The 23,789-nt window shown below is 42.3% G+C and overlaps 1 protein-coding gene across 1 annotated transcript in view; it reads right to left on the bottom strand.

Moving 5' to 3' along the window:
* Nucleotides 1–23,789, bottom strand: part of LOC118390587 (forkhead box protein O1-A-like) — an 81,771-nt gene that overhangs the window by 10,575 nt on the left and 47,407 nt on the right. The window contains exon 2 of the mRNA XM_035781289.2: nt 1,704–1,895. Coding sequence (XP_035637182.1) covers nt 1,704–1,895 — 192 coding nt within the window. The remainder of the gene's footprint in view (nt 1–1,703; nt 1,896–23,789) is intronic.

Genomic DNA, 23,789 nt, shown 5'->3' with positions numbered 1-23,789 from the left:
AAATATAAAATAAATGTTGATTTGTTATTGACCAAATACTCATTTCCCACCATAATTTGCAAATAAATTTGTTAAAAATCCTACAATGTGATTTTCTGGATTTTTTTCTCTCTCATTTTGTCTGTCATAGTTGAATTGTACCTATGATGAAAATTACAGGCCTCTCTCATCTTTTTAAGTGGGAGAACTTGCACAATTGGTGGCTGACTAAATACTTTTTTGCCCCACTGTAATTACTACCTTGGAAGGACATTCTATATTGCAAGTCTAAACTCACAAATATCTGTGAGTTTGGGTGGATGAGAAGTTGAGCTTCACCACCCATGTAGAGAACCTTGTTAGGAAACTCAAGCTGTGTTGGTTTTTATTACTGGCACAAAGATTGTTTTTTCTTTTCCGCTAGAAAATGGTTGATTCGTTGCACTTCTCTCTCTGTGTGTTGGACTATGGTGATACTATTTATGTGCAAGCCTCACGCTCTACACTGAAGGCTCTTGACTCTGTGTATCATGCAGTACTTTGTTTTGTCATCAGTCAGAGGTGTCTTACTCACCATTGTGATCGCTACAGTGCTGTACATCACTAGCAACATGCAGGCTCAAACTCTGGTACATTCTTATTTACAAGGACATTTTAGGAAAACTGCCATTTTATCTACAGATATCCTCTCTTCTAGCTCAAACTGAAAATGCATATACCTCAGCTCTCAACCTTGTTTCATGCTAAGAGTCCCGAAAATGTAGAGCCGAGCATGGAATAAGGTCCTTTCATTACTCAGCCCTCAGTCTTGGAATTCCATCCAAGCCAGCCTAAAACTCCAGGACCTAGTGTCGTGGGAGGACTAATAGATTAACAGATTGTTGAGAAATGTTGTTTTTTCTAGTTGCCACCTGATGTCAGTTGTTTGCATTGCCTTACGTAAAGAAGCATGTTGTTTAACTTCACACACACCACACACATGCCTGCGCGCGTACGCACACACACACTCGCACACACACACACACACACACACTGTTTGTTTACCGCTGTATTTGTGCTGTTGCCAGTGTCTTTTTTCTGTATTGTCCATTTTGTCTTATATTGTTTGTTCTTTTTGTTTTTTTTTGTCCCAGCCCACATCCCCACAGGAGGCCTTTTGTCTCTTGCCAGGCCAACACTGTAAATAACAATTTATTCTTGACTTGCCTGGTTGACTTGACTTGCCTGGTTAAATAAAGGTGAAATTAAATCAATAAAAATAAAGGTTCAATTAAATAAGTTCTAAATATCCCAACATTTGAATATGCATGTGCTTCAAGGAACTCATACAGTTGTGTACGCCTCATTAAAGCTACAAAACCGTCAGTGTTCAAGCTTAACATGTGATAACAATACAACAGTAGAGATGAACCGGAATGACCTTAACTCTCACATGTAGCCAAAAATAACTATCTGAAAGCCACACCCTTACTAAGCCACGCCTCCAATCTACTGATCTGACCCGCTGGGTCATATCTCAATAACCCAACCGTGCTCTTTTTAAAGAAAATGACCCATCTAAGTGACCCAATGCCTGCAACCCAGCAGTTGGGTTATCCATACAACCCAGCATTTTGTTTTTGGTGTGGTCTATGTTATTCACTCTTCCATATTGACAAACAAACACTGTAGAGGTTCTAAAAATGAAGCTAATAATAGACCATCTCCATTCTACTCCTTCCTACCTTCTTCTTTGCAGCCCGTCCTCTGCTCTTGGTGAACTTGCTGTTGTTGTCCATGGAGGCAGCTCTACGACGGGGGGACTTCCCGCTCTTCCCTCCCTCGGGGTTCAGCATCCACCAGGAGCTCTTCCCTGTCCCCTCGTTCTGCACACGAACAAAACGACTGTGGAGGGACAGGTTGTGGCGGATGGAGTTCTGGAGGAGAGAGTTTTGATTTAACATCCTAATAGACATTTGCAAATAACACCATTCAGGCTTTCTGTGTCTTTAAACGTTTTAGGATATACTGTAAATTGCTTAATTACGTAAAATTCTGGCAAATTAGTTTGCAATGAGTCAGGCTTCCCAAACTGTTGCATATACCCTGACTATGCGTGTAATGAACACAAGAGAAGCGACACAATTTCACCTGGTTAATATTGCCTGCTAACCTGGATTGCTTTTAGCTAAATATGCAGGTTTAAAAATATATACTTCTGTGTATTGATTTTAAGAAAGGCATTGATGTTTATGGTTAGGTACACGTTGGAGCAACAACAGTCCTTTTTCACGAATGCGCACCGCATCGATTATTACGCAGGACACCCTCGATAAACTAGTAATATCATCAACCATGTGTAGTTATAACTAGTGATTATGATTGATTGATTGAAAAAAATTATAATAAATGAAATCAAAATATATGCAAATTCGACCGAACTGTTTCGGCTGGGAAGCACGTGGACGCATTTAGGATATCCAACAGCTGGAATTTTTATTCATCTGTAATTTAGGGTTAGGCATGTTGTGCGGAGACTACCTAAGCCATTTAAACAGGAACAAACATTTCAGTAACAGCTACAAAAAACTGATTGGATTAGTTTAGAATTTTGTTTGTGTATTATAAGATTAATCTATCAATCAATGCACAAACATAGATATTGAAACAAACAATTAAAAAAAAATCTACCTGCAATAGAGCATGCTGGGAAATATGATAATGCTGGGCTGAAGTAATGTGTATGAGTTTCAGGTACCTGTATTAGGGTAAAACTAGGCCCTAAAAATAAGTCCTAATGAAATACGGATAGTATTGTGTTAAATAACATTTTTTTATTGATAACATATTTGATTAGGATCTTACTTGGTGAATTCCATAGGACCAAAAACGGATAAATGCCACAACCAAAAGGCAAGGCACTCTGGGAAATATTTGAATTAGTCTATACACTAAGCAGTGTGTTAAATTAACACTGTTCTGGTGTCTATGTGGGTCCACAGACTCAACACTTTCAGTGTTAATTTAACAATCTCTGTTAATTTAGTTGTTTTTTTTTACCCTGGAGAATTTGCTATGTATATATTGAGTCTTCCTGTGTTAAAGAGCACTGATTTGTCTTTCTCAGTATAGTTTCTATTCTATAACTACTAATAATATAATATAATATATGCCATTTAGCAGACGCTTTTATCCAAAGCGACTTACAGTCATGTGTGCATACATTCTAAGTATGGGTGGTCCCGGGAATCGAACCCACTACCCTGGCGTTACAAGCGCCATGCTCTACCAACTGAGCTACAGAAGGACCACTACATCACCTTCAGAGGTGGTAGAAGGTAATATAAGAAGCAGCTCTTTCTGTCTATGAAGGGATGGCTAGTTGAGGTGACTTGAGGACAAATGGATAGTATGGAGATTCAGGGTCTAACAAGTCAAATACCATGCCTTAAACCTTCCCTTACACCCAAGCACAAAAAAAGCACAGATCATAATTTCTGAGACGTATGTATTTGTCACTAAAGCTCCACTTAGCTTTACTGTACTTTATGAATGCCCAGCACCATTACTCCTAGTATTCAGGATCTACTTACTACAGCGTTTCACAAACAGACCCCTGTGGGAGGGGGGGGGCACGTTTCGTTTCTTCCCCTAACACTACACAGCTGATTCAAATAATCAACTAATCATCAATCTTTGATCATTTCAATCAACTGTGTAGTGTTAGGGGAAACAACGAAACGTGCCCCCCCACACAGGGGTCCCGAGGACCAAGTTTGGGAAACAGCCGATTCAAATTATCAAAGATTGATGATTAGTTGATTATTTGAATCAACTAATTATTTGAATCAACTAATCATCAATATTTGATCATTTGAATCAGCTGTGTAGTGTTAGGGGAAAAAACTAAACGTGCCCCCCCCACAGGGGTCCCGAGGACCAAGTTTGGGAAACCCTGGTCTACCATGTCAAATACCAAGCCTTAAACCTTAAAACATATGTCCCTCTAGCTCTGGGGTTACAGGACAGGGCTCTGCGCAGTGGGCCTTTAATACACTTTAAGTATGGTTTGGGACCTGAGATGTTTTGATACCATAATCAGTAAAGGATCCCTTTAGCCCTCCACCCTGACTATAACCTTGTTTACAATCTACAAAGATGTGCAGGTCTTTGAGGTGTGCACTCTGAGCCAGAGATTAAGGTGCTAGTTGCTAGCGTTGCAGTATGATTTAAAAAGAAACAAAATGGAGAGGAGTGTTTTCTTCAACATTTCAGTCACAACACACACTGCACACAAACAACCAATGGTTGTAATCCTCTTCACAATAGCTCTTAATAACACGTTTCCTGTGGGGCTCCACCCTGTTTCACCTGTACAACCCTTTACCGCCCATCTATCAACTCCCCCTCACACACACACACACACACACACACACACACACACACACACACACACACACACACACACACACACACACACACACACACACACACACACACACACACACACACACACACACACACCTACAAACACACACACCCTAACCACATACACCATCAAACAGAAAGAAAATATAAGCAAGAGAGAAAGTACAAAGGTAGGGAAAAAATGTTTTTAAAAGGTATTCTTTCGTTTTTAAAGGAGGGCCAGGCTGTGTTACAAGAGACACCCAGAGAAATAGTTTCAAGAGATCAGTAAATTGAAATAGTTCCCCACCCAAACCATTCCTCTTTCAAGAACATTTACTGCGGCTCTTTAATGATTTGTTATTCTTATCTCTTACTTTTTCTTTTTTTCTCGTTGGTATTTTCTTAAAACTGCATTGTTGGTTAATTAAGGTCTTGTAAGAAAGCATTTCACTGTAAGGTCTACAAATGTTGTATTTGGCGCATGTGACAAACACAATTTGATTAGATTATTTGACAGTCGGATAACCACATATGTACTGTATAATCTCACCAACCAGAACCAAATTTCGCGGTGCATGTTTTCCAGTCACAAGAGACCCAACTTGGCTAGACCAGTGGGTTCTGTGAGGCAAGATCTGATTAGCCTGGATCTACTCGAAGGGGGTTTGAGTAACACTTTCTCTTCATGACTCACTTCCACTCTGTGTGTGTGTGGGGGTCAAATCAAAGTTCATTGGTCGCGTACACAGATTTGCAGATGTTATTGCTATAATGCTTATATGTCTAGCTCCAACAGTGCAATAATATCTAGCAATAGAAAATAAAAACAAGCAATTCACACATAATCTGCGCCACAGAAAAATATATATAGGATGAGCCATTACTATAATACAGTATATACATACAGTGTAAGTGGGTGAAACAGTATGTAAACACTATTAAAGTGGCCAGTGTTCAATGGCTATGTACATAGGGCAACAGTCTCTAAGTGCAGGGTTGAGTACCCGGTGGTAGCCGGCTAGTAACAGTGGCTAAAGTTCAGGGCAGGGTACTGGGTGGAGGCCAGTTAGCTGTTTAACTGTCTGATGGCCTGGCGGTGATACAGCCTGACAGGATGCTCTAAATGGTGCAACTGTTGCCGTTTGTGAGGGTCTTAGGGGCAAAGCCACATTTCTTCAGCCTCCTGAGGTTGAATAGGCGCTGTTGCGACTTCTTCACCATGCTGTCTGCGACCCCATCGATGTGAATAGGGCTGTGATCTCTCTGCTGTCTCCTGTAGTCCACAATCAACTCCTTCGTTTTGTTCATGTTGAGGGAGAGGTTATTTTCCTGGCACCACTCCGCCAGGGTTTTCACCTCCTGTCTCGTCTCCTGTCTAGGCTGTCTCGTCATTGTCGGTAATCAGGCCTACGGCTGTTGTGTCATCAGCAAACTTGATGATTGAGTTGGAGACGTGCATGGCCAAGCAGTCATGGGTGAACAGGGAGTACAGGAGGGGGCTGAGCACGCACACCTGTGGGGCCCCCGTATTGAGGATCAGCGTGGCGGAGGTGTTGTTGCCTACCTTCACCACTTGGGGGTCGGCGCGTAAGGACGTCCAGGACCCAGTTGCACAGGGAGGAGTTCATTGGCAGCTCAATGTTGTTTTCCTCGAAGCAGGCAAGGAAGATGTTTAGCTCGTCCAGGAGTGAGGCGTCGGTGTCCCCAACGTGGCTGGTTTTTCCTTTGTAATCTGTGATTTTCCCTGCCACATATGTGTCTGAGCCATTGAATTGTGACTCCACTTTGTCCCTGTAGTGTCATGTGTGTACTTGTTCTTATATCCTTGTAGGTACTTGAAATCCCCAAATGTCCCCACAAGGATAGAAAACAAGGAAAATTCTCCCTATTGAGTACAAAGGCTATTTTAAGCTCAGGGGTCAGGTTTTGTGTGTGTGTGTGTGTGTGTGTGTGTGTGTGTGTGTGTGTGTGTGTGTGTGTGTGTGTGTGTGTGTGTGTGTGTGTGTGTGTGTGTGTGTGTGTGTGTGTGTGTGTGTGTGTGTGTGTGTGTGTGTAAATGGGTTGAGTTGAAGAAAGTAAGTATTGGAATAAGAGCTTAATTAAAGAGGATCATCAATACAGTGGTTGTAGAGAATGGGAACCATGGTAACTAAGCCATGAAGACTGAAGAGTCTCACCTGTTGAAACATATGTGTCTTATGGGGGAGGCGTTTTACCAGGAGGCTTAAATGAACACACACACACACGTTTGTTTTACTTTCCTTGTGGGGACCAAACAATTGATTCCCATTCAAAAAAAAATAAAAAATTAAAAAATAACCTTAACCCCAAATCACTGACCCTAACTCCTAACCCTAACTGTAACCTTAATTGTAACCCTAAACCTAACCCCCAAGCCTAAAATAGTATTTTTTTCTTGTAAAATGTCCCCACTTGTTTGAATATTCCTTATTCAAAAACCAAATACACACTATGTGACCACCTTACTTTTTGTTTTGTTTTAGTTAACAGCAGAATACAATGATGGCTTAAAATCAATGCAATTTGCCTTATTTAGTAAACCAGCACTGGCTAAATATTAGACAGAACACATGCTGGTTTATTTTGACCCAGCAGCTGGGTCTTTTTTTATGTAATCAATAGGCTATTTTTCCCCACCCGTGAGAGTAAATGTCATTCTTGTTCATCATGCTAATTTGGTACACTGCCAATGTCATTAAATATTATTTTTTACATGACATATTCTAAAATAATATTTATAACATTAATATTTACATATTGTATAAAAGTGGTAACTATCCCAACTTTGGGATTTTCATAGGCTTTAAGAAACTCCTACAGTTGTGTAAGCCTCATTAAAGCTACAAAAATTGCCAGTTTTCAACCTTAACATGTGATAACCATACAACAGAACAGATGAACCGGAATGACTTTACTCTCACGGACGTCCAAAAACAACTATCTCAAAGCCACACCCCTACTAAGCCACGCCTCGAATATACTGCTCTGTCCTGCTGGGTCATATCTCAATAACCCAGCGTCATTAACCCAGCATCAACAACCGAACCTTGTTCTTTTTAAAGAAAATAACCCAACTCAGTGACCTAATGCTTACAATCCAGCAGTTCAGTCATCAAGCAACTTTTTTTTTTTTTTTTCGGGTAATGGGCAACAACAGCACATACTAGGAAGAAAGACTGGAGGGGGAAGAATAAAAGAAAGCTATAATTCACTACCTATTATCATTTATGTAATGGAGAAAAATAGAAAGTCTTTAGGAAATGAACACGATTCTCCTAGCTACCCACAGAAGAGAGGAGGCTACCATTAGGCAGCAGGTAGCCTAGTGGTTAGAACTTTGGGCCAGTAACCGAAACAGTTCCTGGATCAAATCCCCGAGCTGACAAGGTCAAAATCTGTTGTTCTACCCCTGAACAAGGCAGTTCCCCGGTAGGCAGTTATTGTAAACTGACGTGCCTAGTTAAATAAAGGTTAAAAAACAAAACAGACAACATAGAGAGACATATGGGTATAAAGACAGAGGACAGAAGCTAAGGAACATAACAGTGAAATTAAAAGAAAGTCCCTGATGAATTAGCTCTATTTTGGCCCACTGGACACAAATGTTTAGTTTTGATTTGCATTTGATTGAATTGTCAACTAACGTGTAATCAATAAAAAATGTATTGGATTTAGTTTAAAAGTTGGGTGAAAAAAATACAAACACTCCCAAAATTCCTTTACGTTGATTACTTTTTTGTTGTTGAAATGACATGGAAACAACGTTGATTCAAGCAGTTTGTGCCCAGTGGGAAAGACATGGGCAGATTGACACAACCCCTCGCTTTGTAGCCTGGATCTAGTTCTGTTTGTGCTTGTCTTGTCTTGTCGACTCCTATAGGAACCAGGCTACTCTTTCTGTCCCTCTGTAGTCAGTCTGTCCCTCTCCTACCTAAACACACAGCCTGTACCATTACAGAAGACAACAAGGTCAAATTACAAGGACTGACAGACCGATTAGACACACAGTCTGTCTGTCTCTGACGCACGCGCACGCACACACACACACGCACACACACACACACACAGACTGTCTAGCCAAAATCTTCCCAGCACGCTATAGTATCAACTTACTGTTGTGATGCAGCAGGACACAGGGAACAGAGAGAAAAACCAAAACAAGACAGGCGACAGAAAACAAAACACCCATCCACCAACCACCCAGGGAATTTCCCAAAACAACCATGTGGACTGAGGCTGAGCTAGGCTGAGACACCCCTCTGTACATCAACCCAGATGTACCAGACCACAGGATTCTGCATGGATACAAACACACACACACACACCCATGCACGCATGCACACAGATACTGACTCTTGGAATGAACAACAATAGAATGATTATCCAAATGAGGCACAAGAATATCCATTTTGGTTTACGATTAACAACAGTGAAATTCTTCCATGTTTACTCACTCACAACATGATTCATAATACAACAATGAGCTGGGTGTCTCCTGAATTGCTCACATTCAGTTCAATCTATACTACACAACCTTTTTTCTCCATTCTCCCCCTTCTTATTGCAACTTTCCATGGATATATGGAACTACGACTCAAATCCCAGTGCCAGGCACAGAATTTTTGTTTTGTTTTTTTGTTTTAAACCTTAAACAAAACCTTAAAGGGTAAGTTCACCAAAATTAACATTTGGGTAGTTATAATGTATTTATTGAGGTCCTAAAAATGAATTGTGTCATTTTATAATTTCATGTCTGTTGAATGATGAGCAAAACCTGAAATTCCTACCGTGTTTTGTTTTTTCTTTATGGACAGTCATTTTCAGCGACCTACAGTACCTTCGGAAAGTATTCAGAACCCTTGACATTTTCCACATTTTGTTACGTTACAGCCTTATTCGAATATTGATTATACACCATAATCACAAAGCAAAAACAGGTATTTTGAATTTTTGATAATTTATTACAAATAAAAAAACTGAAATATCACATTTACATAGGTATTCAGACCCTTTACTCAGTACTTTGATAAAGCACTCATGGCAGTGATTACAGCATCGAGTCTTCTTGGGTATGACGCTACAAGCTTGGCACACCTGTATTTGGGGAGTTTCTCCCATTCTTCTCTGCAGATCCTCTCAAGCTCTCAGGTTGGATGCGGAGCGTTGCTGCACAGCTATTTTCAGGTCTCTTCAGAGATGTTTGATCGGGTTCAAGTCGGGGCTTTGGCTGGGCCACTCAAGGACATTCAGAGTCCCGAAGCCACTCCTGCGTTGTCTTGGCTGTGTGCTTAGGGTCGTTGTCCTGTTGGAAGGTGAACCTTCGCCCCGGTCTGAGGTCCTGAGCGCTCTGGGGCAGGTTTTCATCAAGGATCTCTCTGTACTTTTCTCCGTTCATCTTTGCCTCGATCCTGACTAGTCTCCCAGTCCCTGCCGATAAAAAAACATCCCCACAGAATGATGCTGCCACCACCATGCTTCACCATAGGGATGGTGCCAGGTGTGATGTGACGCCAAAGACTTCAATCGTGGTTTCATCAGACCAGAGAATCTTGTTTCTCATGGTCTGAGAGTCTTTAGGTGCCTTTTGGCAACATCCAAGCGGGCTGTCATGTGCCTTTTACTGAGGAGTGGCTTCTGTCTGGACACTCTAGCATAAAGGCCTGATTGGTGGATTGTTGCAGAGATGGTTGTCCTTATAGAAGGTTCTCCCATCTCCACAGAGGAACTCTGGAGTTCTGTCAGAGTGACCATCAGGTTCTTAGTCACCATCTTGACCAAGGCCCTTCTGCCCCGATTGCTCAGTTTGGCCGAGCGGCCAGCTCTAGTAAGAGCCTTGGTGGTTCCAAACATCTTCCATTAAAGAATGATTGAGGCCACTGTGTTCTTGAGGACCTTCAATGCTGCATACATTTTTTGGTACCCTTCCGCAGATCTGTGCCTCAACCCAATCCTGTCTTGGAGCTCTACGGACAATTCCTTCAACCTCATGGCTTGGATTTTGCTCTGACATGCAATGTGGGACCTTATTTTTAATTTATCCTTTATTTAACTAGGCAAGTCAGCTAAGAACAAATTCATATTTACAATGATGGCCTACCCAGGCCAAACCCTAACCCGGACAAAGCTGGTCCAATTGTGCACCTCCCTATGGGACTTCCAATCACAGCTGGTTGTGATACAGCAAATCGAATCAGGGTCTGTAGTGATGCCTCTTGCACTTAGATGCAGTTCCTTAGACCACTGCGCTACTCGGGATCCCCCTTATATAGACAGGTGTGTGCCTTTCCAAATCATTCCAATCAATTGGATTTACCACAGGTGGACTCCAAGTTGTAGAAACATCTCAAGGATGATCAATGGAAACAGGATGAACCTGAGCTCAATTTCGAGTCTCATAGCAAAGGGACTGAATACTTATGTAAATTAGGTATTTCAGTTTATTTTTTTTATTTTTTTTACAAAAATGTCTAAAAAACTTTTTTTGCTTTGTCATTATGGGGTATTGTGTGTAGATTGATGAGGGGGAAATGATTTGATCAATTTTAGAATAAGGCTGTAACGTAACAAAATGTGGAACATGTCAAGGGGTCTGAATACTTTCCGAATTTACTGTATATCCATAGTTTTTTGTCAAAATTGCTCAGACTCTGTAGATTTGGTTGGGGATCATCCATGGACAATGATATTTAACTCTTGTCTCAGATTTTGTAAGCAGATTTAAGGCAAGACTGAGACTAGACCCCTCAGGAACACTCAACACCTCTTGGAAAGCCATTCTGGTGTGTCTTTTGCTTAAACATTTGTGTAATTATCCTGCAGAAAAAAAACTATCCCAGGATTTTCAGAAGACTGATGTGGGCTTTCCTCTAACTTTTCATCTAGGGTTTACTCCTCTTATATTTATTTTGATCCTAACAAACTCCTCAGTCCCTGCTGGTGCAAGCATACCCATAACATGATGCTGTCACCCCCAAAAAATAATTACAAAAAATCCAATTCAACCCTGTTTAGATTACATTTTATGGCAGGGGAATACAAAAAAAGGTAAAAGGGGGTGTAGACTTTCTATAAGTACTGTATATCCCAAAAACAGTGCCCAAGAGGTAAACTCCTCTGTAAGAGAGGGCTGTTTCAGGCCCCTACGAAGGCTGTCACCCTCACCACTATAAATAATCATAATTGTCCCAATGATCTGCCAGGATAGCGTTGAGGGTGGTTGCCCAATGAGCAAAGAGCATGACACCTTTGCCCGAGCTCTCGTTCAATCCAAGTACATGTGCAACGTGCGTACTGGACAACGTCAGGGACATCTTTCTGGGGAAGGCGACAGTCGAAAAGAAATAGGCTCCAAGGTGCGACAACGAGAAGTCGGCCAAAGATGGGGTTAGGTACATTAACCTGAAAAACATTGGGGCAGATTGTGAGCATGAACAGTGGTTGGTAGAGCGCAGTCAAGACACAATCACTTTAGGAATGCCAAGGGTAGTAGTAAAGAAAAAGACTGATGAATATTACATCTCCACTCTTCTCAGCGGCTGGTAGCTGCTGTGAAAGGATCTTAAGCACAATAGACACATCTCAGGATAAGTTAAAGGCTTAGAGACATTGATTCTCAGTAATAATGGTATGGGAATAAAAAATATGTGCCTCCCCTAGAAGTGATGTATTCTTTTGGGATAAACTGTATTACTGTCGGGGCCTTGGCAGGCCCGAGAAAGAGGCTAGAGGACCTGACAACAATTTCAGGAGCATAGCACCCTGGAAAAGAGGAACGATCTGTTTAGTCATACCACTTTTTCAAGAAAACGCATCAACTGTAAAACAGAGAGCATGACTCATGGGGATGGCACTAATATTCCCTCAAAAAAAATTGGGCATAGCACATTTCATGTCTGCTGAGTGCTAATTTGAACATTGTGAAACTTCCGGCGCGCGTTTACTGTGAACACTGAGACTACTGTGGCTATTTGATTATAATGTAGGCCTACCAGATTGGCCTAACATCAAAAACAATCTAGAAAAATGCATCCCATGACATGGTAATAACTGTTCTATCTTCAGCCTACAGTAGCAGCAAATGTGTGGTGTTCAATGTAGGCCTACATTCCATGAGACTTTTGAAAATAAAACATGCAGGGCTTGACATAAAGCTGTTCATCCACTTGGCCTTCAAACAAGGTGATTGAAAATGTTGTGTTGTTTGATGCAACAAAAAAAAACATTATGTATAATTATTTTTTATTCCCATACCATTATTACTGAGAATCAGAAACATTATGCTACCCTCTGCCTATTGGCTACTTAGCTTATTCAAGACGTTGAAAAATACAACACTGCCCCTTTAAGCTCTTACAGGACTTGCTTTTCAAAAATACTAGAAATGCACACATTCTGTGCACTTGTAGGAAGCAACCACTCCCCCATTGTTGACTAGAAATTAGCTATAACTAGGCTAATAACTCACTAACTGGCAAAGAATATGATCAAAACAAGCGCATCTACTAATTCAAAGTGAATGGCACAGATCCATATACTGCAATGGATATTTGCAGTTAGGCCTACTGCAGCTCTGATTGGTTATGGTGCACCGGTCTTTGTAGAGTAGTGCATGGTCAATCTGACGTCTGCATTGGATGTACAGCATTTACGGTGATATGGCTTTAGCAGAAGTCAGGGCATTCAAACTTCTTGCGCTTCGCCGAGTAGCGGGCCTCTGGAGGCTTCACAATTGTGTCACACCATTCATACGGCGCCTCCGACCACATTTTCGGATCAAGCATAAATTGGCTTTGAGTCGTGCATGTCAATGCAATAGAATCCTACTCCAATGCGCTCTGCCTGCAAGAAAATCTCTTAGCTTTGCATAGTTCATTTAGTTTCAGTATGTTAAATTGAAAGTGCCTACAGTGGCTGCTCCACTAAAAGTTTTGTGATTATGCTGCGGGACTTAAGAGGTAATTTGTGGTTTAGTACGGTACCCTGCGTCACTACTTCATTGCTCCAGACCAGTGCAAGGGGGGAGTTAGAGCACTAATTATGCTTTGGGTCTTACTGTGTCTCTAACTGACAATGAATAGGTGCCAATAGGCCGCAGAGCCACGCACAGAAGACGGACCTAGCCCATGTGGAACAGATCAACACTTTAAGAGGCATTGCACTAATAATGGAGCTGACTAGGAGAAACGTTCCCTCTGTTCTTTGTGCCAGTCTGCACGTTCAAACTAAAACAATGTAACAGAAACAGAAAACGTTTGACCTCTGTCATTGCCAACAAAGGGTATATAAGAAAGTGTTGAGATAAACTTTTGTTATTGACCAAATACTTATTTTCCACCATAATTTCCAAATAAATTCATAAAAAAATCCTACAATGTGATTTTCTGGATTTTTTTTCTCATTTTGTCTGTCATAGTTGAAGTGTACCTATGATGAAAATTACAGGCCTCTCTCATCTTTTTAAGTGGGAGAACTTGCACAATTGGTGGCTGACTAAATACTTTTTGCCGGGAGACCCATGAGGCGGCTTTTGGTTTTAATTTAGAATCCTCCAATCCCCTATATGTAATTATTGGTGGAGAGTCACTTCATATTTTTCAATATACTGCAGGCAACATGAGTCCCACTAGTGTTGAGTTATGTGCTCTTAAAAGTGGTGTAGGTCTTATTCATTTAAATAGCATATTGAAGATAGAAGCAATAGGATTTTAAGCAATAGCCTACAACTATTTTAGCACCATTTCGTGCTGTTCTGAGACAAGCATGGTGACTGGTCTTGATAAATCAATTTTATTTTTATTTTCACTGAATCTCCGTTTGGGTATTGGTTAGACTATAATTATACAATTAGGATGTAGAAATGGTATGCTCTTAGTGTAACCTTTATTTAACCAGGCAAATCAGTTAAGAACAAATTCTTATTTACAAGGACAGCCTACTCCTTCCTCCCCATTGGGGAATTGAACCCCAGTCTCCTGCATGCCTGCACGACACAGGGGTTCTTTAGCTAAATATCCCAGTACTGTAGCCTACTCCCGACCATCACGTTTTACAGCAACATATTTTCCGTTCCATCCTAACGGAAACCCAGAAGGTTTTTTGTTTTTCTTGGAATATAAACACTATAATATTAATCAAATTAATTAACCAACAATTCTTAAATGAGTCCCATATACTATGTTCTAACAAAAAAAAACATTTCTCTAGTACAGCCACTATTGAAGGCTATCAAATGCTTCTCAAAGATGTCCTCTGGTGGTCAAACTAGCACTAACTAGCATTAAATGGTACCAATGGTTGACACTTAAATAACGTGCCATAGAATTCTGCGGCACCATGCAAGCCGTGCCGTAATACGCTGCAACTTTTAAAGGACGAACCACTGTAATATTGCATTAATTTGAGCACAATTGCCACAGCAGAGTGAAACGTTGACATTGTTAACTAAAGGGGAAAACTATGGATAGTTGAGGGATGTTCAATCTCGTGCGTCTCTGCATGGGCTGATATTTAATCTGCGTGGCAGTCCGAAGGGAAGCTGCGAGCCCGCGAGCAGCATAGAGTGAACGCTGGCTGGCACTATTTTCCAAGAGTCACGGGCCTGTCTTTCTTTTTCTTAATTTTTTTCCCTTCTCTCACCGGCTATGCCCAAAGGGCTATAGCATCCGGGTGAGGGTAAAGAATTGCTTAGTATGCTAGGGTACAAAATCTGCATGATGATAGCAGCCAGGACTGGTCGTGAGCAGGGTGTAACTGCCAACTGGAAAGTCACTGGTCATCAAGGGGCTTGAAGATGAGGGGGAAGTCCTCTTCCCGTTGAGGGTGGGGTCTTCCAGGGCCCTCACAGGGTCATAGCTTCTACCAGGCTGCAGCAAGTCAGTCCAGATACATGCGGGAAGCGGTCTTTCTCGGGGTTTCGGCACTACGTAAGACGTCAGGCAATGTAGCCAAAGGAAGAAGGAAATGACTGCAGCATAGTAATCCTGATCCTGGGCAGTAGGACAGCTAGCTGACTGGTATGCCTTGGACCTGCTCAATGGAGGGTTGTCAAAAGCAAAGATATATCCTCAGCCGCTCACTCCCGTAAGATGGGGAGGCAGAGCGGGTAGTGGTCTGGTTACGTGAACCAACATTTTTGTGTACCAGACAGCTGTCTGTCTGCCCTAAGACCTAGAAAGTGAAGTAATAAATTACTATACTGATTGATCGCTAGCTCAATGGAGAGTGTTCTCCATAACAGAGCCAAGTCATCTTTGCCATATAGAGGGGGAAAAAAGCTCCCTCAGAGCCCCGTAGAACGGGGAAGCGAATATGGCAGCGCCCTCCAGTGGGAAAACTGGAGCGATGCATCTCAGAGCTGGCTTGACGGTGATTGTCTGTGCAATGACAGTTATAGACAAAAAGGCCATAGGCAAGGGGGAAATGGCCACAGTAGATGGTGAGAGACAGATTGTCGTCCTGCTCCGTGTGTCTGTGAGACCGGAGGGAGAGATGGTATGCTGACTTCTGCCCCTGGCTGAAAACCTAAGAAGGCGTCAGGGGGAGAGCCTGAGGGAGGCACTCTGGGGGAACAAAAAATACTCCATTATCTCATGTGAGCATGGACATTAGGTGAGCTGCTGCACAGAGAACAGGATTTTGATCTAACGGAGCCCTGATCTAACGGAGAGGGGAAGGAGTGGCAAACATTAAACCCAAAAGAGGGAGAGTCGCGCAGGGAGCCATGGGCTTTGCACTATATCCTCTTCAGCCACCAGGGCTGTGCCCCCTTAGGGGAGTTAGAAGAGCAGAACCCTGATGCGGCTGCAGCGTAGGACTGCTTAACTACACTTTTGATCTGTGAGGCTGGGGCGAGATGCAGGAGCCGGCAGAAGTTGAAGGCTTCTTTCTTGAGCATGTTACACTTCTGCTGCATAGTGGCGACAGTGGGCCCGAACAAATTCTTGGGTGTCACTGGGGCATCCAGGAGGTCCACATTTTCTTTGTCTATAAAGCTGGACAGGCTTAACCAAAGTGCCTTTTCTCCCACCACCTCAAGGCTCATGGTATGACCACAGCCTTGAAGGGCATTACGGGAAGTGCAGAGCAGTGGTGTGAAGTACTTAAATAAAAATACTTTAAAGTACAACTTATGTTGTTTTTGGGGTATCTGTACTTTACTATTTATATTTTGGACAACTTTTACTTCACTACATTCCTACGAAAATAAAGAACATTTTACTCCATACATTTTCCATGACACCCAAAAGTACTCGTTACATTTCGAAGATTCACACACTTATCAAGAAAACATCCCTGGTCTACCCTATTACCTCTGATCATTTGTAAATTATGTATGAGTGTTGGAGTGCACCTGGCTATCCATAAATAAATAAAAAACAGAAAACTGTGATGTCTGGTTTGCTTAATATAAGTAATTTTAAATTATACTTAAACATATTTTTGCAATTACATTTATATTTTGATTCTTAAGTATATCTAAAACCAAATACTTGTAGACTTTTACTCAAGTAGTAGTTTACTGGGTGACTTTCACTTTTACTTGAGTCATTTTCTACTAAGGTAGCATTACTTTTATTTGGGTATGACAATTGGATACATTTTCCACCAATGGTGCAGAGGGTTAGGTCTGTTATCATATTTGTACTTTGTATATGTAATTATTATGGATGACTATTATTATGGATGACCACTGCCAAGGCATCAGCTACTCTTCCTGGGGTCCGGCAAAATTAAGTCAGTTGTACAATTTTAAAAACATTACTATACATTTCATAACAGATTTCACAACACAATAAGTGTGTGCCCTCAGGCCCCTACTCCACTACCACATGTCTCCAACATAAAATCCATATGCACGTGTGTATAGTGCTTATGTTATCATGTGTGTGTATGCATATGTCTGTGTCTATGTTTGTGTTGCTTCCATAAGGTGTATTTTAATCCGATTTTTAAAATCTTTTAAAGATTCTACTGCTTGCATCAGTTACCTAATTTGGAATAGAGTTCCATGGAGTTCCACTACATATGACTCTATGTAGTACTGTGCGCCTCCCATAGTCTGTTCTGGCCGTGGGAACTGTGAAGAGACCTCTGATGGCATGTTCTTGAGGGTATGCAATGGGTGTCTGAGCTGTGTGCTAGTCATTTAAACAGACAGCTCGGTGCTTTCAACATTTCAATACTTCTCACAAATTCAAGTATTGATGAAGTCAATCTCTTCTTGACTTTGATATGTATATTATTAATGTTAGCTCTCTGTGTACATCCAAGGGCCAGCCGTTCTGCCTTGTTCTGAGCCAATTGCAATTTCCCTCTTTGTGGCATGTGACCCCACGACTGAACAGTAGTCCAGGTGCAACAAAACTAGAGCCTGTAGGACCTGCCTTGTAGATAGTGATGTTAAGAAGGTAGAGCAGCACTTTATTATGTACAGATTTAGCTACTGTCGTATCAGTATGTTTTGACCATGACAGTTTACAATCCAGGGTCACCCCAAGCAGATTTATTACAAGATTTAGTTGAGGTTTAGGGGTTAGTGAATGATTTGTCCCAAATACAATGCTTTAAAAATATATATATATTTAGAACTAACTTATTTCTTGCTACGCATTCTGAAACTAACTGCGGCTCTTTGTTTAGTGCAGTCATTTCAGTCTATCACAACACAGAGCGAGACCCAGATGCGGACACAGGAGGCAGATGGTTTGAAGCTCAATGGGCAGGCAAGAGGCAGGTCGAGGACAGGCAGAAGTTCATTAACCAGGTCGGAGTCTAAAAGGTACACGGCGGCAGGCAGGCTCGAGGTCAGGGCAGGCAGAATGGTGAGGCAGGCGGGCTCAGTGTCAGGGCAGGCAGAATGGTGAGGCAGGCGGGCTCAGTGTCAGGGCAGGCAAAAAGTCAGAACTGGGAGGACTAGAAAAACAGAGACTAGGAAAAAGCAGCACGGAACAACACGCTGGTTGACTTGACAAGGCAAGATGAACTGGCACAGACAAACAGAGAATACAGGTACAGTATAAATACACGGGGATAATGGGATGTCATTAGTAAAGATTTTTAAAAGTAAAAGGCCTAGACAGCTGCCCTGGGTAATTCCTGATTCTACCTGGATTATGTTGGAGAGGCTTCCATTAAAGAACACCCTCTGTGTTCTGTTAGACAGGTAACTCTTTATCAACAATATAGCAGGGGGTGTAAAGCCATAACACATAAGTCTTTCCAGTAGCAGATCATGATCAATAATGTCAAAATCCGCACAGCAGTGTAACAAATCAGCCCCCACAATCTTTTTATCATCCATTTCTCACAGCCAATTATCAGTCATTTGTGTAAGTGCTGTGCTTGTGGAATTTCCTTCCCTATAAGCGTGCTGAAAGTCTGTTGTCAATTTGTTTACTGTAAAATAGCATTGTATCTGGTCAAACACCATTTTTCCCAAAACTTTACTTAGGATTGGTGACAGGCTGATATGTTGGGAATTTGAGCCAGTAAAGGGAGCTTTACTATTCTTAGGAAGCGGAATGACTTTTGCTTCCCACCAGGGCTGAGGGCACAAACGTTCTAGTAGGTTTAAATTGAAAACATGGCAAATAGGAGTGGCAATATCGTCTACTATTAAGATGTCAGACCCCAGTGGCTTGTCAATGTTGATAGACGACAATAATTTTTCACCTCTTCCACAATCACTTTATGGAATTCAAAATTACAACGCTTGTCTTTCATAATTTGGTCAGATATACTTGGATGTGTAGTGTCAGCGTTTGTTGTTGGCATATCATGCCTAAGTTTGCTAAACTTGCCCATTAAAAAATAATTAAAGTAGTTGGCAATATCAGTCGGTTTAGTGATGAATGAGACATCTGATTCAATGAATGGAGCTGAATTTAGCCTTTTTTTCCCCAAAATGTCATTGAAGGTGCTCCAAAGCTTTTTACTATCATTCTTTATGTCATTTACTTTTGTTTCATAGTGTAGTTTCTTCTTCTTTTTATTCAGTTTAGTCAAATGATTTCTCAATTTGCAGTACGTTTGCCAATCGGTTGTGCAGCCAGACTTATTTGCCATTCCTTTTGCCTCATCTCCCTGAATCATAAAATATTTCAATTCGGCATCAATCCACGGGGATTTAACACATTTAACAGTCATTTTCTTGATGGGTGCGTGTGCTTATTAGTAACTGGGATGAGCAATTTCATAAATGTGTCAAGTGCAGTGTCTGTTTGCTCCTCATTACACACCACGGACCAACAAATATTGTTTACATCAGCAACAATGGGAATTACTACTAAACTTATTGTATGATCCGATGGATCTGGATACTGTTTTCAAGCACATTTCTGCAGCGTTCATAAAAATGTGATCAAAACATGTTGATGACTTCATTCCTGTGCTGTTTGTAACTACCCTGGTAGATTGACTGATAACCTGAACCTGAAGCTGTTTTTTGAGTTGGCAGCTTGATGAAAGCCAGTCAATATTTAAGTCACCCTAAAAATATACCTCTCTGTTGATATCACATACATTATCAAGCATTTCACATGTTATCCAGATACTGGCTGTTAGCACTTGGCGGTCTATAGCAGCAGATAGTCAAAATATGAAAGTCATCTGTTACTAGCAAGTTATTCATTTCATGAACCTTGTGTCTTAAGCTACATGTTAACAGGTGCTATTTTGAGCACTTTTCTGCGATGATTTCTTGTTTTCAATGCTTTACTTGGAAGCTTAGCAGAAGTAGACATTCTCATGTTATTTATGTTAGTGCAGGGTGAGCTGCAAGCAGGGGAATTCCTACTAGGACCCACCGCCTCAGTGCGAACAACATAAATCTGGTCAATAGGCACATAACTGCTGCATACAATAGCTGTACGATCAGCAGAGGCATTCATGGCAGTTAGAGGGACATAAATTAGGTTACTTACATTGTGTCTACCAACCCTCCTGGTATAATGTACATTTGCTAAAGCATTATGACAACTCAGCGACACAATGGTAGGATTTTAATGAGCTGGACTTGGGCCATTGAGTCATTGCCTCAACGCAGCCTTATAATGTTGTGTAAGGATCCAGGAACACAAATGATATGGGTGGATCCCATCCTCCTTATAAAATGGGTTTTGTTTCCAAAAGGTTTCGAAATTGTCAACAAAAGCTACACCCATTGAGCTGCAATAATCACGTAGCCAGTTGTGGAGAGAAATAATCCTGCTAAAGCGTTCAATGCCACAATTCAGAGAGGTCACAGGGACAGATATGATGGGCCTTTTATTAGTGTCTAGCAGAGGGTCAATCAGCTCTTTAAATCCAGTTTCTGCCCTTCGTAATGTCATTAAAACCCACATGTCCTGAGGTAGTACATTCAGGAGCAGCTTAGTAATGTCAATTACTCGCGCTACGGGATAGGACTTTGTTTTTGCACCAGGAACAGTCACATTTCTTACCATGGAGCTGCGCAAAATCATGGTTGGCGTGAAGGATGAGGATATCTGCCCACTCACAGGCTTCACAGGATTCAGAGAACCCTTTAAGGACGGGTGAGAGGCAGGATAACATGAGCCCGCAGCTCCCGAGGTAGGCACAGCGGCCGCAGATACAGGTACCCTCTGCAACGAAGGTGCAGAAAGATCAGGCTGCAGGGCGGTGAAACTATTCGTTGTTTGTATCCGCTCCTGGCCTCTCATTGGGAGTGTAGACAGCTTTGCTGGAGGCTGCTGTCTTCGGCTTCCACGGCTCGTGACATGTGACCATCGTTGATTGCCATGCTCCTCTTGCTGTACTCCTTCAACTCTGCCATCAGATGGGGGAGGAGAGGCAGGAGATGGCTCCCCTGGCGAACAAACTCCGGGCAACACCAGTTAAATGGATAACAACAAACAACAAGGCGGAGATGCTTCCAACAAGCGTGAACGCCTTCCAGCCACCAGTGTAGAAAAGGTAAATATTCCACACTGTGTTTTCCCCAGTTTCTTACGTAGGCTGGCGACCTGCGTGATCAAGGAAGCCACCTCAAGCCTATAATCCTCGGCAAGCAAACAATTGCCGCATTGGAACTCGGAGTGATCCAGTTTGTCCCGAAATCAAAGTGGAGTAGATACAGCTCTTACAGCACTTGAGCTGTTCATTTACTTCTCCAGACAAAGAGGGCTCCATTGTAAAACCTATCTTGGACAAACTTTGTTAGCTTGATGGTTAGCAGCTTAGCTAGGTTAGCGGCCCTGTCAAGCAGACTTCAACCTGTCAGTTCAGCGGGATTCCGGGAAACTAAATAGCGTTCCAAGCTGTTAAAAGCTAACCGCGTCACGGAATCCATGCAAAAACAGGTTCAGTATTTATATTTAACGAAGATGTTTCAGTCAACGATAACAAACCAAGTGAGTGTTTTCCAGCATACAGTTTTCAGCTGCGCACTCTGATGACGTTCTGATGATGCAAGCTATTGGAGTAGGGGCAACTATAGCAGTGGGTGTGGGCTGCAGAAGCACTGAATTGAAGAGGGCAGTCTGTAAGCGCAGACAAAGTATATCAAGGACACAGATCTCCTCCCAAGCATCTGGATCTAGGGTGTCCGAGTCTAAAAGCTTCCCCACCACCTCCATTAGCTCAGCCCGATAAGCCAACAATAAAGAGGTCACATTGAGAGCGCCGATTGCTTGGGGCGAGGATTTGTACGTCTTCTGAAAAATTGAGGCAGTAAAGTCTTTCTAGGGGGTTAGGTGCTGGTGTCGTTAGTAACACGGTGCGGTTCCTCCATATACTGAAGGTCATGTCTAGGCTCGGGGTGCCCCTAGCAAGAATCTTGGTAGTGAGAGGTTTGTCTCACATGCTCTTAGCATCCCTGAGGCAAGCTGGTACTGCAGGGAGCAGTTGTTTTACCGGGGCTGTATGAGACGGGAGTCTTCCCTTCGTATCGGTCCCTTAACGTACGGGTTCTTAAACTCGGTCTTGGGCCCCCTTGACTGCACTTTTTTTTTGCCCTAGAACTACACTACACAGCTGATTAAAATAATCTAAGCTTGATGATGAGTTGGATATTTGAATCAACTGTGTAGTACCATGGCAAAAAAACAAATGTGCACCCAAGGGGTCTCCAGGATCGTATTTGGGAAACCCTGCCTTAAAGGGCCTTTAGCACTGATGAGAGGTGGCCAGTCGCCTGCCGACATGGAGGAGCCTAAACTGCTCTCGGGGCCATCAGATCTGCAAGCCTGAGAGGGCGGGAGAATGGGTTCATCAGCCCCCATCGCCTGAGCTATCTCGAGGATATCGGTGAGATTTACCCCATCATCGTCCTCATCATCCCCTAGCTCGCCTTCTCCTGACACTACATCATCAGAAAGTGAGGGGAGGGAGTCGAGGCTCAGGGTAGCGGAGCCTCGTTTTCGCTGTTGGCTCGGAGGTGAGAGGGACTATCGAGATGATTGCTCATTTAATCTTCCTCTTAAGACCCGACCCAGTCAGCGATTTGCAGTGCTCATAGGACTAAGGCTTGTTGAGCGCCTCTTGAGCGTGTTCCTTTCACAAGTAATTGATGCATTGAGGGTGGAAATCCTTACCCGCAATCATGGATCCGCAAGCGCAAGAATGTGGTGGTTCGAGTGCTGGGCTCATCCTGGGATGCAATAGCAGTGGTCACTGTGAGGAACAAGGCTTGCTAGGAGGACAAAACCATGCCTGTTGTAAGAACAACGTGTAGACGGCATAGGCTAGCTAGATAGAAGCCTTGCGGCTGATGGCTAGCGAAATGAAATGTAGCTCATGTAAACAGCGTTATAAGCTAGCTGGTTAGGAGCCTTGCGGCTGGTGGCTAGCCTAAAGTAGCTTGTGTAAACAGTGTTATAAGCTAGCTAGTTAGTAGCCTTGAGGCTAATAGCTACCAACAATGAGCTCAGTAGAACGCTATAGCCACGAGGCTAGTTGGGCGTTAGCTAGCTAGCAACTACCTCATGGTGAAGGTGTGCTGTCGCTAGCTTAGTGCTGGCCGTGTGGCTATAGCGTGTGGTGGCAGAGTTAGCCTTCAGGTAGTGAAGGAGCTGTGAGGCTGAGACGGTCGGTTCAAACAAAAGGGTGAATGTTTTAAAAAAAAAAATATTTCACCTCTATTTAACCAGGTAGGCTAGTTGAGAACAAGTTCTCATTTACAACTGGCCATGGCCAAGATAAAGCATAGCCGAGTGAACAGATAACAACACAGAGTTACACATGGAGTAAACGATAAACAAGTCAATAACAGAGTAGAAAAAAAGAGGGTCTATATACATTGTGTGCAAAAGGCATGAGGAGGTAGGCAAATAATTACAATTTAGCAGATTAACACTGGAGTGATAAATGATCAGATGGTCATGTACAGGTAGAGATATTGGTGTGCAAAAGAGCAGAAAAGTAAATAAATAAAAACAGTATGG

This window comes from Oncorhynchus keta, chromosome 11, assembly GCF_023373465.1.
Source record: "Oncorhynchus keta strain PuntledgeMale-10-30-2019 chromosome 11, Oket_V2, whole genome shotgun sequence".
NCBI lineage: Eukaryota > Metazoa > Chordata > Actinopteri > Salmoniformes > Salmonidae > Oncorhynchus > Oncorhynchus keta.
The sequence above is the reverse complement of the archived record's forward strand: the minus strand, read 5'-3'. Positions and strand labels throughout refer to the sequence as shown.